This window comes from Octopus bimaculoides, chromosome 2 (assembly GCF_046866305.1).
Source record: "Octopus bimaculoides isolate indiv1 chromosome 2, ASM4686630v1, whole genome shotgun sequence".
NCBI classification, from domain to species: Eukaryota; Metazoa; Mollusca; class Cephalopoda; order Octopoda; family Octopodidae; genus Octopus; species Octopus bimaculoides.
In genome coordinates this window covers 125,693,046-125,706,764 of record NC_142929.1, presented here as the reverse complement: position 1 = coordinate 125,706,764, position 13,719 = coordinate 125,693,046, and the positions used below count along the sequence as shown (strand labels likewise).

General features: G+C 37.4%; 1 protein-coding gene across 1 annotated transcript in view; it reads right to left on the bottom strand.

Moving 5' to 3' along the window:
* Positions 1–10,987, bottom strand: part of LOC106871015 (transient receptor potential cation channel subfamily A member 1 homolog) — a 66,634-nt gene extending 55,647 nt beyond the window's left edge. The window contains exon 1 of the mRNA XM_089347645.1: positions 10,509–10,987. Within this exon, the coding sequence (XP_089203771.1) occupies positions 10,509–10,607 (99 nt within the window). The 5' untranslated portion in view covers positions 10,608–10,987. The remainder of the gene's footprint in view (positions 1–10,508) is intronic.
* Positions 10,988–13,719: the final 2,732 nt, after the last annotated feature.

The following is a 13,719-nucleotide window of genomic DNA, read 5'->3' as shown; positions in this document are numbered from 1 at the left end:
CTTACAATCAATCACTTTGTATATGATCAGAATTAATGACATGGACCTCACAGAAGCAATATGCTCTATAGAGCCAGTGTTAGGACCTGAGGCTAGAAAAGAGAAAAAACAAATTGCTTTTTTATCTTTTATCTCTTACTTGTTTCAGTCAGTAGACTGTGGCCATGTTGGGGCACCACCTTGAACTTTTAGTCAAATAAATCAACCTCAGTTCTATATTTTCTTTAAGCATGGTACTTGTTCTATCAGTCTCTTTGGCTGAAATGCTAAGTTACAGGGACATAAACAAACCAACACCTGTTGTCAAGCAGTGGTGAGGGACAAACAGACAAAGACACACACACACACACATATACAATGGGCTTCTTGCAGTTTCCATCTACCAAATCTACTCACAAGGCTTTGGGAAGCCCTAGGCTCTAGTAGAAGACATTTGCCCAAATGTTACACAGTGGGACTGAGCCCAGAATCACGTGGTCAGGAAGCAAGCTTCTTCCCACACAGCCACACCTGCACCAGGTTGTGTGTTGTGTTCTTGAGCAAACACTTTATTTCACATTGCTCCACTTCACTCAGCTGTAGAAATGAGTCGTAGCATCACTGGTACCAAGCTGTATCAGCTTTTGTCTTTCCCTTGGATAACATCAGTGGTATGGAGGAGGGAGGCTGGTATGCATGGGCAACTGATGGTCTTCTACAAACAACCTGCCCAGACTTGTTCCTCAGAGGGTAACTTTCTAGGTGCAATGCCATGGTCATTCATGACCAAAGGGGGTCTTTAGCCTTGTACCCTGGATATTTAACCAATTGACCAATAATAAAGGAGTGGAATTGAACCAATATGTGTGTTAATAATATTGACATAATGACATTCCTTAGCCACAATAAAACACCATGTATTTAACTGATTAACATTAATCCTTTTGATACTAGCCTGTACAACCCTGATACAAATTTCCTGTTTTAAAGTAATCCAAAATAAAGCTATCCATTAAGATTTCATGTTAATTCATGTTCTAAGCCCCAGCTTAAAAATGACAAAGTTATTTTACTAAATTCTTCACTATCTTCTAACTTAATTGAAACAAAGGCAGTGTTTTTCAGTAGAAATACATTAACAAAATAGTTAAGGGGTTTGAAGTGAATTGCATTTAAAAAAGCATGTGGTGTCAATAATGTTTGTTTTGGTTTTCCATTTTCAGGGTAATCTCAAGCACACAAAAAACAGCCTGTCTCATTACAAGTTCACTTCAAACTATATTGAAATGTCAAGTATTTAAGAAGCTTGCATGTCCAAGGTACAGACTGAAGTACTGATAAAAGTGCTTGCAGTTTAGTGTCAATAAGAGTCAAATGGACTTTTTGGCCAACTCAGTACTATTTATTGATGCAGAACATCACAAGTTTTCTCAGTTTCTGCTAATTCACTCTATGAAATAATATTGTTTACCATCTGTTTAGCCAACTTTTTATTCAGTTGTATAATTCACATCTATTAAATACATTCATTGCTTTTACTGTACTCATGGATATGACCTGTATGATAATTGATGTGGCAGACCATAAGCAATCATGAATGCAAACACCAGATGTAATGATATTGACAGCTCGCCATTACTGAAATAGATTGATCAAACATTTAATCACAGAGTAGTTTCCTTCCTCAGTGTTTAATCACTGATATAAGTTTAATGCAATGGTTAAATGCCTCGTTTTATCACAAACCACCTAATTGATAAATATATGCGCAAAGAGAACATTTTTAAAACACAGAGAATGATTAGATTTCAACAGCATTAAATAATTCTTTTTAAAAAAATAACTGGATAATTTTGCATGGGTACTTCTAACAGGAACAGACATAACTGTGTGATTAAGAAGCTTGCTTTGTAATCATGTGGTTTGGGGTTCAGTCCCACTGTGCAGCACCTTGGGCTATGACAGCCCTGAGCCAGCCAATGCTTTGTTAGTGAATTTGGTAGACGGAAACTATGTGGAAGCTTGTTGTATATGTGTACTTGTGCATGTGTTTATCCCCACCACCACCACTTGATAACCAGTGCTGGTTCATTTATGTCCCTGAACTGAGCATTTCAGCAAATGACATTGATAGAATAAGTACCAGATTTTCTAAGGTTGATTTGTCCAACTGAATCCTTCAAGGCAGTGTCCCAGCTTTGCTCCAGTTCAATGACAAAAACAAGTAAAATGACAATAAAACAACAACAATGATGTAGTTAACAAACATGGGCATCAAACTATTAATCCATTAATCGTTAATTAATGAAATTAGCATTTTTGCTAACGAGGTGGCTGTGTGGTAAGTAGCTTGCTTACCAACCACATGGTTCCAGGTACATCCCCACTGTGTGGCACTTTGGGCAAGTATCTTCTACTATAGCCTCGGGCCGACCAAAGCCTTGTGAGTGGATTTGGTAGATGGAAACTGAAAGAAGCCTGTCGTATATATGTATGTATGTGTGTGTATATGTTTGTGTGTCTGTATTTGTCCCCTCAACATCGCTTGACAACCGATGCTGGTGTGTTTACGTCCCCGATGGTAATGACAATGGTGGTGGGGTGATGGAGGAGGAGGAGGAGGAGGATATTCTGTTCCCCATGCACAAGTGCTGAACACCATTAAGCTAAAGAATAAAATCATATTTTTATCTAGAGATGCTTCAAGTTACAGTTGATGTCTATTCACCTCATAATATGTTAAGTATATCTATATATATATTTATTTACAGTTTTTCATGGCAGGTGACTTAAAGTACATCATCTAATGTGCCTACCTGACACATTAATTAATATAGTCTTGGATATAGATTGTCTGAGATAAAGATAGAATAGACATGGCTGGAATACCTTTCATTAATAGTTCTGTTCAATTTGTTCGAGTCTGGGGCTAAGCAACAACATGACATATACAAAAGCTGACTGAATGAGAAAATAAAGACAAGTTATGTATACAATACTGCTTTTATAGATTGCACCTAGATATCTGTCGGACCAAAACGAACCATCATTAAGCTTCATAATCCATTTCACCATCCATTGTCACTTTCAAAGTTTCATACTTAACATCTATATGATGTTCACTTTATCGTCTCTTTTCATCGCTCATTCTCTAACTTCTTAACTACAAAACATTTCTGCACTACACACACAGTGTTGAGCATTCATTCTCTCTGTTTGATAGTTTGTGTGTGTGTGTGCGTGCGCGCGCTTATGTGTGCATACATGCAAACACCTGTCCTCTCTTATTCTTTTTTTTTTTTAAAACACCAGCCATGTTGTATATATAAGTCTGTTAAAATTGCTTGGAAACACAACACATGGTATAAAAACATGTTTGACCATCATGTTCTCACAGCATGAAACTGAGAGCAGTTCAAATTTATGTGCAGGCATGACTGTGTGGCTCTTGGTTCAATCTAACTGCACATTACCTTGGGCACGTGTCTTCTACTATAAAATAGGTCAGGCCAAAGTCTTGTGTGTATTTTTGGCAGACAGAATCCAGAAAAATCCTGTCATGTGTGTGCACGTGTGCGTGTGTGTGCATGTGTGTGTGTGTGTGTGTGTGTGCGCGCGCGCGTGACAGGGCATTAATTGTAAATAAATATCACTGTCATACAAGTGCTGTTGTCCATTTGTAATCTTTTGTAAAAACATGTCTTATGAGACCACCTTCCAAATTAGGACAAGGGGAAATATTACTTTGCTTGGGATGAGATGAGGGTTGGCAACAGAAAGAGCAACCAGCTGTAAAAAAAATCTTCCTCAACAAATTCTATCTGACCCATGCAAGCATGAAAGAGTGAGCTTTAAAATGAAAACATCTAAGAATAGTCATGTTGAGACATTCACAACAAAGTTTGACATTTTCATCATGTGGGATTTAATCAAACTCATTTCTCAATATTATGAAAAATAAGAGGTTTGTTAAGATAATTACAGAGAACTCATTGGCTACGTGTGTTTTACAGAAATACTTTTCAGCCACACCTTCTTCAAATTATAGAATGACATAGCTGAAAATTAGATAATGAAAAGCAAAGCACTTTTTAAAGTGAGATCATAGTTATGGCCAATGTCGGTGTCACGTAACTGGTGCTCATGCAGTTGGCATGTAGAAAGCACCTACTGATAGAGAAGAGGGCTGCACTGATCAAATAGGGGATGCATTGCCATAGTCAATAATATTAATACAGTTTCCAAAGGTTTGAATTTTTGGTTCAGAACCTTAAGATTGTGAGTTCAGTTCCTGGGTTGGGTAATATTTTGTGTCCTTGTGTAAGGCACTTCAATTCATGTTACAACAGGTTACTCAGCAGTAAACAAGTACAAGCCCAGTGCTGGTGCTTTCCTCTATTCTCCCAGCTATCATATCATGGGTGTTCCACTAGGTCAAAGGTTTGAGATCAAAAAGGTGTCTATGTCTGTTCCAAACTGAATAGGGACCTAGAGACCTTAAACAATTAGGAAAAGCATAGTACATGCTACTAAGTCTCCCTAGATTCCAACTGATAGCCATATTTTAGTATTAACACCATAGCAAGGAAGAAAAATTATGTAGAAGCAGATCCTATTTTGTTTTCTCATAAATGATGGAGAGGGCTATGGTAGAAACACCTGTCCAAGGTGTCCTGCAGTGGGAGTTAACCTAAGGCTGGAAAGCAAGTGTCTTACCTACACAGCCACACTTGCATCTGTCTGTGCCTGTGCCAAAATATATAAACATATATATATATATATATATATAGAGAGAGAGAGAGAGAGAGAGAGAGAGAGAGAGAGAGAGAAAGGGACTTTACAATTTAAAGGAAAAATCCATGGGAATAATTACAAGGTAGCTAAACGTTGCTTAAGTGTACATATGAATATAAATATGTAACATTTTATAGGACTTTCTATCTCTGTTAACATGTCTGCTTGATGAGTTTATTATTTATTTCCTTCCTGAAGAGATTGATGCATTGCTGACCATAATTTATCCTGCCGGAGATTTTAGTGTACATTTGTTCAAACATATGTAGAAGAATTCAAGATATAAATGGTTTAACAACATCCTGAGAGTTCGTCTCCTTGTTCAATTATTATATATAAATATATATATATATATATATATATATATATATATATATATATATATATATATATACATATATACATACATACATACATACATACATACATACATACATACATACATACATACATACATACATACATACATACATATATATATATATATATATATATATGTATATATATATATATATATATATATATGTATATATATATATATATGTATATATATATATATATATATATATGTATATATATATATATATATATATATATATATATATATATATATATATATATATATATATATAGGTGCAGGAGTGGCTGTGAGTTAAGTAGCTTGCTTACCAACCGCGTGGTTCCAGGTTCAGTTCCACTGCATGGCACCTTGGGCAAATGTCTTCTACTATAGCCTCAGGCCAACCAAAAACCTTGTGAGTGGATTTGGTAGACGGAAACTGAAAGAAGCCTGTCATATGTGTGTATATATATATGTATGTATGTATGTATGTATGTATATGTTTGTGTGTCTGTGTTTGTCCCCACTCCCACCCACCATCGCTTGACGACCAATTCTGGTATGTTTACATCCCTGTAATCTAGCAGTTCGGCAAAAGAGACCGATAGAATAAGTACTAGGCTTACAAAGAATAAGTCCTGGGGTTGATTTGTTCAATAAAAAGCAGTGGTCCAGCATGGCAGCAGTCAAATGACTTGGATGGTGCTCTTAGTACTCCACTGGCACGGGTGCCAGTCATCGAATTTGCAAATTTGATATGATTTTGATTTCACTTGCCTCAACAGGTCTTCGCAAGCAGAGTTTAGTGTCCAATGAAAGAAAGGTACGCATAAGTGGGCTGGCTACACCCCTGGCATAGGCCACGGGTTATAGTCTCACTTGGCTTGCCGGGTCTTCTCACGCACAGCATATTTCTAAAGGTCTCAGTCACTAGTCATTGCCTCGGTGAGGCCTAATGTTCAAAGGTCGTGCTTGGCCACCTCATCCCAGGTCTTCCTGGGGCTACCTCTTTCACGGGTTCCCATATTTATATATATATATAAGCACAGGTATGGCTGTGTGGTAAGAAGCTTATTCCCCAACTACACGGTTCCAGTTTCAGTCCCACTGTGTGGGACCTTGGGCAAGTGTCTTTTACTATAGCCTCAGGTCAACAAAAGCCTTGTGAGTGAATTTGGTAGACAGAAACTGAAAGAAGCCCATCGCAGCAAGGAAGTCCCGGGCATTTCTGACTCTCCTGTCAAAGCCCTCCACAGTGAATATTGGGACCTCATACTCCAAGAGCAGGCAAAGAATCTGGAAGGATGCCTTGCTAAAAATTACCTTCAAACAGACAGCAACAAATTAAAGATGGGTCTATTCTAATCAGGCACAGGAGTGGCTGTGTGGTAAGTAGCTTGCTTACCAACCACATGGTTCCGGGTTCAGTCCCACTGCGTGGCATCTTAGACAAGTGTCTTCTACTATAGCCTAGAGCCGACCAAAGCCTTGTGAGTGGATTTGGTAGACGGAAACTGAAAGAAGCCCGTCGTATATATGTATATATATATATGTGTGTGTCTGTATTTGTCCCCCTAGCTTGACAACTGATGCTGGTGTGTTTATGTTCCCGTCACATAGCGGTTCAGCAAAAGAACCGATAGAATTAGTACTAGGCTTACAAAGAATAAGTCCAGGTGTCGATTTGCTTGACTTAAGGCAGTGCTCCAGCATGGCCACAGTCAAATGACTGAAACAAGTAAAAGAGTAAAAGAGTATATATATATATATATATATATATATATATATATATACTAGCTTAAAAGCTACCCAAAAGGGCGGCCTTTAAGCTGACTCCTGTGGAGGACTCTTCATTGGGCCTTGGGCCCAACAATGACACTTCATGCACTGAATACATATTAAATTTTATTAAACTTGGACTGTATTTTTCAAGCAATGAACATTTTTCATCAAAACAATGATATGATTTGTCCACTTGGAACTTATTGCAAAGCTGCATGATAAACAACAATTTTCGTCTTCCCATTCAGTGGTCAGTACAATTTTTTTTTTTCCTGTCTAACCACTTTTTTCCTCTCTCTCTCTCTCTTTCTGTTGATTGTTTTCAACCCTCACCATCACCAGTACCACCACAATCGCCACCACAACTGCCATACATACACCATTCATTCAGACATCTGATGCCACCACCATCAACACCTTTGACTTCACTGCCTTCCCTTCAACCACCGTCACTATGTGCTAGTATAAGAGCATATGTTCATAGTTAATCACTTGTAGTAAACTGTATTGAGAATGTAATATAGTTCTTATTTATCATTTAAGGAATAATATATCATATAACTGTACACAATTTATTGTTGGCACTCCGTCGCTTACGACGTCGAGGGTTCCAGTTGATCCGGTCAACGGAACAGCCTGCTCGTGAAATTAACGTGCAAAGTGGCTGAGCACTCCACAGACACGTGTACCCTTAACGTAGTTCTTGGAGATATTCAGCATGACAAGGCTGACCCTTTGAATTACAGGCACAACAGAAACAGGAAGTAAGAGTGAAAGAAAGTTGTGGTGGAAGAGTACAGCAGGGTTCGCCACCATCCTTTGCTGGAGCCTCGTGGAGCTTTAGGTGTTTTCGCTCAATAAACGCAACGCCCGGTCTGGGAATCGAAACAGCGATCCTATGACCGCGAGTCCGCTGCCCTAACCACTGGGCCATTGCGCCTCCACACACAATTTATAGATAGCTAGTATTTAGCAAGGTGAACAACTTATGATTCCCACTGAACGGGGTATCAATAAGGCGGCGAGTCAGCAGAATCTTTAGCACGCCGGATGAAATGCCACTAAGCACTTTCTGAGTTCAAATTCCGAGGAGGTCAACTTTGCCATACATTTTTTTCAGAGTCAATAAAATAATTACGAGTCAAGCACTGGGGTTGACTTTATCGACTTATCCCTTCCTCCGAAATTGCTGGCCTTGTGCCAAAATTTGAAAACAATATTTCCATGAAATAAGGCGGCGAATCAGCAAAATCGTAAGCACGCCGAACGAAATGCTTAGCGGTATTTCGTCCGTCTTTACATTCGGAGTTGAAATTCCGCGAAGGTCGACTTTGCCTTTCATCCTTTCGGAGTTGATAAAATAAGTACCAGTAGTGCATTGGAATCAATGAAATCGACTATCCCCTTCCCCCAAAATTTCAGGCCCTGTGCCTATAGTAGAAAGGGATACTTCCGCGAAATTCAAATATAATGACAGAACCCTGGTCTCAGAGGTTGGTAGACAGAAACACACTGGTAACCATTAGATTTTGATAAAATCGTTAGTGTACCAGACAGCATACTTAGCGGCATTTCATCGGGTTTTAATGTTCTCAGTTCAAATGCTGCCAAGGTCGACGTTGCCTTTAATCCTTTCGAGGTCGATAAAATAAGTACCTTCCCACGCCCCTCAAAATCTCTGGCTTTGTGTCAAAATTAGAAAGGATATTGTGTGTGTGTGTGTGTGTGTGTGTGTGTGTGTGTGTGTACGTATAAAAAGAAAAAAATAATTTTAAAAACACACACACACATACATATATATATATATATATATATATATATATATATATATATATATATATATACCTACACATACACGCACACAATTATTTTCTTTTTTTTTTTTTTTTGTTCCATTTTTTTTTTTAATTCATAAAATTAAAACATTCTTAATTTGATGTAATATTTTCCTTTCGGTAAAATGTTTAAGTTATCGCTACTTCATGATTTATTTATTTATTTATTTATCTATTTATAAGTTGCACTCAGGAGCCCTTTGTGTAATTTTCTTATTTTCTGTAAACAGAAAGCTTTTAAACGACGGCTTAGGCGTTGCAAGTTGCTTTTCAATTGTGTCGGGCTTTTCTCAATGCAGGTGCTTGTTCAGTAACAACTTTAATAGACTGTCAAATAAAATATCTGTAGCTTTTCATATACGACAGCTCTCTCTCTCTATTTCTCTCTCACGTGCTTGTTTTGAGATTTTGTGTATTTTTGTAGTTACATTTCTGAAAAAGCGGGTGTTCCTTCGCTACACTATTGAAGCGTCAAATTTACGCCAGAAGCGTCGATACATCTTGAATTTGACTCATTGTATATTTCAAATTACATATTACATACTACTACTACATATATATTACATATAACATACTTCAACCCTTATTATTTAAAAAAAAAATAATTCATTTCAATAATAATTTCATTAATGTGGAAACCAATAAGGTGATTGTACTAAATACGAGACGAAAATGCTATAGAACCATTTTAATTCTTGTTACAGACGGCACATGGACGTGAAGATATTTATGATAAGAAAAATATTTTATTACGTTTATGTATTTGTTTTGCAAAATTCTTGATGTGAAATCGTATGTTGGACCATCCCCAAGTATAACAATAAAAATATTTTAGGTTTCTACCAACATCGATTATAGAATTTTTTAAAAATCGCAATTGGGTTGAATCTTCACGCAGATGTTGCTAAAATAACTAATGTAAGCAGATTCCGATGGAAAAAAAAAGGATATAGAATTTCGAAACACCTTCAATAAAAATTAAATAGGTAAATAATTTAAATAATATGACCAGTTCGGAATATAAGACTAACGAACAATTTGTGAAGTTCGTAAATATTTAAGTTAATATGTCGTGGGTAGAAAGAAAATCCTAATAAAATATTTAGGTTAGCCTGTAGCGTCAGTATTCTTTTTCTCGTTTGTATTTTCATATGGAGTATACATGCTTAAATATTTAACTCTGTTTAAAAGGAATTTCACAATGAAACCAAAGGGATCTTTAAATTCAAGCGATTGTTACTTTCATACTGCCAAATCTCAACCCGCACCTAAGTGCACCACTAAAATAGGTTACATGTTATTTTTACATACATAAAATTGGAGTGGATCTAGAGAAAAGTAAAACCGTAACATGGTAGGTCTGATGAACGGTTGGAAATTAGGGGGTAATGGAGTTAATTTATTTTCTAGTTTCTTTCGAAAGTCTGAAGGAAATTTTATATGAAACTGTCAACAACAAAATATCAGTGTACAAAAAAAGAAAAATCTCGTTATTAGTCCGTATCAAGAAATAACCACATGTAATCACACACGTTACAATTTCATTTCTCTCTTTCTCTCTCTCTCTCTCTCTCTTTCTTCAGAATCCATCTCGATCAACCTCTCTCCAAGTTGTTTTCGTCTCACCCGCGTTTTCCCTTCATATCTCTCTCTCTCTCTTTCTTTCTCTCTCTCTTTCTCTCTCTCTCTCTCTCTCCCTCTCTCTCTCTCTCTCAATTTATATTTCAAATATCTCTTGCTGTTCTTCATGTTAACAAAGTATTTTGGAAGTAACTTACTTGATGTAAAGTTAAATTAAGAGCTTCTGCACTAATTATACTTTCATCACGAGGTAGCGAGTCCTTTTTATCTCCAGAAACCAGTGTTTCCATTTCCATTTTACGCTGTGCCTGAAGACCTCCGTTCGCTAAGGTCCGCTTATAGTCATTATCACAACTTCCTCTTGCTCTGACTTTATATTCCCCCCTCTCTTCCTCTACTGGCGGTATAGCAGTAGTGGAAGATACTTGTTCACAACTGAGTGAATTTTCTCCACTGTTTTCGTCGCGGCAAACAGACGATGATAGTTCTGTATTTTGTTCTGCTTCATTGTTTTCTGTTTTTTCCACTAATGAATTGGTTATAATGATTCCCTCCTGATCGACTGGTGCAATTTTCGCCAGTTTTGCAGTTTAAGACAACAGGAAAAGTTATAGTTTTCTATTCTCTCACCTGAGAACCACCGCCTTGTTACCTCGTTGAACTAATTGGTGTAACTAACGTTTTGTTTACCATGGAGATATAACAAACTCGTCCGTTATGCATCATTGAACAGGTCTTTCAGCCTTTACACAAACAACGATTGATTAAGTTGGGACTGACTGCTGATGAGTTCAAATACTCGAGGATCGAATTTGCCTTTTTTCCCTCTGGTGTCCCATGAAGGTGTTGTCTTGGTAAAATAATTATTTATGAACATGTTAATAGGGAAATCATGTTAACAGGGAACCCATTGGGTCAGCAGCCAAATTTCCCTATATCGCTCTATTTCTTTTAAAAGGGGCGTGGGTGGGGAGCACATTCGATAAAATGGTTCTACATACAATGTCTGGGTGAGGGTGGAACGCGAAAAACAAGGTAGTCAGAGCTAGAATATCTTTCATCATTGATCTGCCCATTTAAAGCCGACAGGGGCTAAGTAACAACAGCAATAAGCTATACCAAGTCTCAAAAATCAGATTATATTTATTGTCATTAAGCGGGTCCTGGCTCAGATTAATATCCCCTCAGTTCTGAAGCCGGCGGGATTATCCAGAAGTAATGGGAAGAGACCAGATAGTCTTACCCTCTGTCCCTGGGTTAGAAACAGATGTCTCATTTGGGATGTCACAGTCTGCGATTCTTTTGCTCCCTCCCGCATCCTGTATGCTGAAATAAATGGGAGGGTCACTGCTTCCGTAGCCGAACGAACGAAAACCCTGAAATACTGGGACCTGACTGAACTATCTCTTCCAACTTGTGGCGTTTGAGACGTTCGGAGGGACTAGGCTACTAACCGCAAAGTTCTTGTCACCGTTGGCAGCTCGCCTCACCGAGGTGTCAAGTGATGCCCGTGACGGCGCTTGACTTTCCCAACGCCTTAGCCTCGCCATCGCCCGTGGTAACGCTGCGAGGGTGCTGGCTTGTTTCAGTAGGTTTCTTTGAACCTTGTGGGGTGCGAGCAATCGAGGCACTTGGTGCTGCATTGTTGGGGGTTTTTTCTCTTTCTTCCCTACAAATGGTTTCATAACAGAAAAAAGTTCTTTGGTAATTTTCTTTCAAATAAATAAATGTGTATGTTAATTTATTACCCAACATGTACAAATGACAATTTTGCTCAGATCTCATAAGACACGGAGGGTTAGTAAAATCATGAGCACTTCCCCACGCTGGAGTTAGGCTTGATGAGATTCTAATTTATATGGAACTTGAGTGTCGTCTCACTAAAAAGTTATAAGTTTGATAAAAATCAAAAACGTATGCTTTTTAATAATTTAATAGCACATAAAAACTTAACTAACTTGAAACATGTTCTTTCTTAATTTTTAAAATGTAAAATCATGAATTGTGTCTTCAAGTGGAAAGCTGTGCAGTCTATTGCATTTTATGCTCTGTAACATAGCAGTTCGGCAAGAAAACCCATAAAATAAGTACCAGGCTTTCAAGGTGGTGCTCCTGTCTGGCTGCAGTCCAATGATTGAAACAAGTAAAAGATGATGCTAAATGTAAACAGTATTTTTTCACCTTGAGACATGGTGGTTCTCAATTAATTTAATTCTCTTTAGCTGTAATAATTATCTTTTTCCTAAATAATACGTTACCATCAGAAATATGAATAGTCGTAATTTTGTTTTATATTAGGGAAAAACTAATTGCATCAAGTCATGGAGAAACATTTAACATCGGTCTCGCTGGCAGATTCATTCTCTTTTCTGGATAACTCTGCTTGGTAGCAGAATTATCCAAGAAAAGAGAATGAATTTGCACGAAAATGCCACAGTTCACTTGTAAGGTAAAAATATCAATACATTTAGATAGTCTTTAATCAATGTTTCGACTGCTCCACGTAGCTGTGTCTCTGAAAGTTTTAAACCAATTAAAAACGAAAATGCGCTGTCGCATAGACCTAAGCTGTTGCTCTTCTGTTCAAATCGCTATAAAGACATTTACTATAGGAACGAATGATTTCACTGGCAATATGTCTCTTAAAGAAAGCTCTTCATAAACTTCAGATGCAAATCCATCACTTGATTTTTTTTTTTCTCGATCTCCTTTTCTCTGCGCACTTTCGACATCAAGCCGTTTCTATTTATTTCAAGTTCAGTACCATCAAAATCAACTGTTAACTGATCCACATAAGGATGATTTAATATTAGAGCACGCAGCATGAAGGAGACCAAATCAGCTGCTTTCTATTTTATTTTATGCGGTCAGAAAGAGCTAAGTCATTAAGACTAGATTAGCTGCCATTGTTTTATTATCCAAAAGTTTCATTATCACCTCTCCAAGTTCAACCACATTCTGTCAGAATGTCTATCACTGCAACGACACGTTCGATCAAGCACATTCCGCCAACGCCGTTGTTCTATTTTAATCTGTTGGACTAGTATTGAGTCTAAAGAGGAACCAAGCTTCTTGTCAAGTATGTCAGCAAAGCTGCTTTATATTTTTCAAAGTTCTCATAACTGAATTACAATCGTATCTTGTCAGTCAGCAAACTCACCCGAGCAAGTTTTGTAGTTTGTGGTAAAAAAAAAAGAAATGCTTACAAACAAAACAATAAACAGCCAGTTGTTGAAGAAGACATTAGTCATTCCCGATCGCATATTTCACCATTAATTTTCTGGGATCTTTTCTATTTGGCTGTCACTTTTCAATTTCTTCAATTGATTTTACATTTGATGTATTGGTGTAGTTTTGCATGGTAATCATTGACATGAAATTCATTTTCGCTATAAATCAATAAATAAG